At 39.7% G+C, this 4,557-nt stretch overlaps 1 protein-coding gene across 2 annotated transcripts in view; it reads right to left on the bottom strand.

Annotated features, from left to right (window-relative positions):
- LOC117947658 (rho-related GTP-binding protein RhoA-D) overlaps positions 1 to 4,557 on the bottom strand; it is a 19,677-nt gene extending 15,120 nt beyond the window's left edge. The window contains exon 1 of one of the 2 annotated variants that reach the window (XM_034876798.1): positions 4,440 to 4,557. Coding sequence is in view for 1 of the 2 variants with exons in the window: in XM_034876797.1 (XP_034732688.1) it covers positions 4,272 to 4,328 (57 nt within the window). In the remaining variant the exon portion in view is untranslated. The other variant, XM_034876797.1, reaches the window with a different exon arrangement.

Genomic DNA, 4,557 nt, shown 5'->3' on the forward strand with positions numbered 1-4,557 from the left:
CCCCAGGACATTTTGAGGGTCAAACACTTAATTTCCTGCATTCTGATACATTGTTACATTGTTAGGCACAAATTTATAGTACAAATGTCTTTGTCACGGAAAATTTAAAATTATGTAGCTTTTCTCCCCCGAGGAGCACATTTTGCTCCGAAGTTGAAAAATGTTGGAGTGACTACATCAACATTTAAAGGATCTACATACACGTTACAAAATAAACTAATAAAATAATATCCTACATAATGTAAAACTTATATAAACAGTGTAGACCTCTCCCTCTCTCTCTCTCTGGAGCGTGTAGGAGGCAGGACATGAGGACCATTACATCACAATCACGTATATGGTTGTAATTTGGTCATAAATAACTGATTGTCTTGCCGTTCCTTGAATTTCGACGTTCATCGTCCCTTACTGACAGAGTAGTACTAACTAAAAAGTATTCTCGTTGTCCCTCCCATTAGACATTTCCGTTGCCGTCTTGTTTACTTGCAGTAGTGTCAGCCGCACGACGTAGACCTACTTAAGGCTAATAAGTATGATCCGCAGAGCTGTATAATGTAGAGAAAAAAGGAGGTACCTAGAAAATACTGCTGCGTTTCATCTTTCTTTCATTCATTCTTGTCCAGAAGTTGAAGCCAAGCTCAAATTTTGAAGGTTAAATCAAACTTGAGATCAGAAGCTGCTTAGAATCTAGGCCAGGAAAAAGCTAAAGTCAGAGAGCCTAGCTGGAGCTCAAAATAGGACAGCGCCATTGAGACTCCCCCAGCCCAATTTATCACAGTGGAGTGGATTTATCACTCAGAGGACGAAAGAGAGAAATATCACACAGAATTATCCTTTCATCCGCCCCTGAACCTACGCTTGCAGTACAAACAAACAAACAGACAAATGGAGGGAAAGACGGTGGTCATATCTAGATCTTGAGCTTGTTGCAGCACAAGCAACAGAAATGCAGAAACTTAAAAAATACCAAAGTGTAGTAAGTAGGTCTTGATTAATATTCCATGAGTACAAAATAAATAAATAGATGATTTAGTCAGAGTGGATTGGGAACGGAGGTAATCAGGATTTGGTAAGAAATCTTATGTATTTCTGTTTTCACCCAAGATTATTTGTTCCCTTAGCTACCTTCTCCAGTCTCTTGTTTTCACATTGTCCTTGTCTCATCCATTTCTTTCTCTCTCTCTCCCTGTGTTGCAGTGTGATGTCACCATCAGGGAGCTAATGTTCCGTATCCTTAGGGTGCTGCATTCCTACACACACACACACACACACACACACACACACAATCACACACACACACAATAGCTTTTTATCAAATCCAATTCCTTTCAACCCCCTTAGCAAGTTTCATTAGATCTGCCTTTTAACAGTTGCACGTAGCTAAAGCCTAAAATAACTGTGACTCAAAAGGTATCTAATCATCGTTTGTTGGCCGACAAAAAAAAAAAAAAAAAAAAAGACTTCAATTTGTATTGTTCACAACCTGTACCTACAACCTGGCAATGAGAGGAGCAGCATAATAAATGGAAGTGGTAAACGTATTGGACACATTCAATTAACAGCTGTAGCCTAGTTGAACACTGAAGGCCCTGATTCAGAACTATTCAATTGATGAGATTAAAATGTTGATATGAACAACAACAGGCAGACTGTTAGTTGGCTTGAGATTAACATTACTATGATTAGTGAGGTGTGTCCTTTTAGCCAGCAACAGTCGGCTACAAATATGAAGACTGAGTCTATATGTTTTCCACTGCTCTTTGCTAATCAAAGAGTAAGGAGAGATAAAAGATTTCATTAGAGATTCCTAAACATCTCAGCTTAACTAATCTCGGTTGTTTGCCAACAGAGTCCTAAATAGCACCAGCTATCAGAACCCATCCCAAAGAGCTACAGTGTTATATAATAATACTCAGCAGAAATGCTCAGCTTTCCTAATTGTCCTTTTATGGACTTCCTGAAACTGCAAGTACCACAAATCTAAACAGGAAACTCTCCCAGAGATACATTTTGCTTCCCCAGAGGATTTTCTCATTTGCATGCTGTCTGTAGGTGATACACCCCCCAGTGTACAGACCTCCTATTCGATGCAGACGACGATCCAATGAAGATGATCAGAAATCAGATAAGAGCTCCGTATTTCCCTCTGTTCTGTGTCATAGACACTGCAGTCAAACTCTTTTTCAGTATGACACTGGCTTCCTTGGAAAATACTGTGGATGGAAAGTTGCCCTAACTACTCTAGGAGAGGATACTGTGGAACAGTGTGTTTAAACACCTCTACTGATAGCCACCCATAGCTTAACAATGTACAAACCAGCAGCTCCCAATAGAATATAAGTATGAGCTGGAAGGATAGAAAAATTCCCATTTGGGCAATCCCCTCTGTCCATGCACTACTTTCTCAATCTTTGCTTCAGAGGGTTGCTTGGAAGAAGTACTACAGGCGAACATCCTACGTTCACAATTTGTGAAGCTCCAGCTGGCACATACAATAGGCAACAAGTAAAACACTTCCAGTAGGTCAGTGGTGGAGAGCATGCCAAGGGGAAGATAATGGGGTACAGCACCAGGGTGAAACAGCCTCTGGTATGGTGATCCTGGCATATATGAAGCTTTTGATCCACAATAGTTTTCCATGAATACTTTTGTCCTGAGCTATTCCGCTGTCTTCTGAAATGACCTCAATTTGGCAAGAAGAAAATACACATAATGGTGATGTCAATTCTGTCAACATGACACTTATTTTCTTTGAAATGTAGGCTATAGGTCATTTGTAGGGATGTCCTGATCAAGTGGTTTTGGCCCAATCACAATGCTTTAATTTTGTGTATCTGCCGATAACAACTTCGATCCAATATTTATATTTACTTAAATGTCTGACATATCCGACTTTTCACAAGCTACTTGATACACACACTGAGGGGCTCTGATTCAAAACTATAAGCTTAAATTATTGGTATGATATGAATTAAATATATGTAATTTTGGCTTTCTTGTCAATGTACTGCAAGCCTAGAAAACCTTGCAAAACATGTAATTACTCAACGTTGAGAAACTTTATCATTTCTCTAATTACATTTTTACAAGGATTCCTCTGTGTGTATGCATTTTCTTTTAGGCATACTAATATATCGAACCATCTATTTGTAATTTGCATTATTTTGTAGACCTGTGCAATTACTACCACTAAAACTACTACTTTGAACTCCCACTTCCCACACAGCAGCTCTCGAATGCATCACTTGGTAGAGTGACAGCTGGAACCACACTGTGATGACAACAGACGACATCATGACTTGTGCTTTTATAGTATTGTAGTCTAGATTGGGGATTTCCCCAAAGTTTCCATCAACTGCCTTGGCACTGATTTGTGTTGTGTGTTGTGTGTTGTGTGTGTGTGTGTGTGTGTGTGTGTGTGTGTGACACTTCAACTTCTGCCCACTACCTGCAAACAGCTTGGAAAGTAGTCAACTGTTCAGCAACAATGACATCCTTTCTTCTGTAGTAGCCACACAACATTTTGACATACAAACATATTGTAGTAAGAGAGGTATTTTAAGCATTCTTCGGCTGTGTATGTCTGCCCTTTAAGATGCTGTGTGTGACATTGTAGAGACACAAATGGAAGTAGTCCAGTTGATGCGTGACATGAGTTTCGCAGGGCTCACATCTATGGGGGTGCGTTTTTGTTATGGTATACACGCCGAGGCATAGGAATATGAGATATGAGGATCTGCGCTGAAGTAGCCGAGCAGCACAACAAGGGTGTGGTGACTAGGAGAGAGGAATTTCCTCGGGACGGACAAAATGTTTTAACATTTACGTTATTTAAAATAGGCGAAGATGAGAGAGTTTTTGACCACAACCGTACGGAAACGTTCACTCACTCGGTAACCTAAAGTATTTATGTTTTAGCCTACCAATAATAATTTCAGCTCACCAAACAGGTTTTCGAAAAGAGAAAGAGGCAATAAAGTTTTTACTGCGAGTAGTTGGCTAACTTAAAAGAACCTCTCTGCCTGCTTCCACAGCTTAACTCTAAGTAGTTAAATTACGTAATGAAGTAACGTTGTATTATGGGCCAGGTTCGTATGGTGGGAATGCTGATTAGATACATATCGCCGCCTTGAGAGAACAAACAGGTGTGTCCCCTAGTCATAATGATACTTTTTCTTTATATATATTTCTATCAAGTAGCTAAACGTCGAAAGACTTCTGCCATTTCGCTAGAAAACTTCTAGCTAAACAAGTAACAGGTTTCAACTGACCAAGCTGATGCTGCTGCTGTTGGTGGTGGTGGTGCTAACGTTAGTATCTCGGTTCATTAACGTGTCTTTTAAAGCTACTCTACCTTCAAACTTCAAAATCACTTTTACTAAGTCACTGTGCTAGAAAAATTAACTGAGTATGACAAAAGCAAAAAAATATTCACTTACCTTTCTCAGAATGTATGTGCTTTCAAATATCAAAGACGGCCGTGTCTTCTGTCCCTTGAAGCAGCTGTGGTAGTAAAGCGACCAAACAGATACTCACCAGACCCTCCCATAATGATGC

This window comes from Etheostoma cragini, chromosome 7 (genome assembly GCF_013103735.1).
Source record: "Etheostoma cragini isolate CJK2018 chromosome 7, CSU_Ecrag_1.0, whole genome shotgun sequence".
Classification (NCBI taxonomy): Eukaryota; Metazoa; Chordata; class Actinopteri; order Perciformes; family Percidae; genus Etheostoma; species Etheostoma cragini.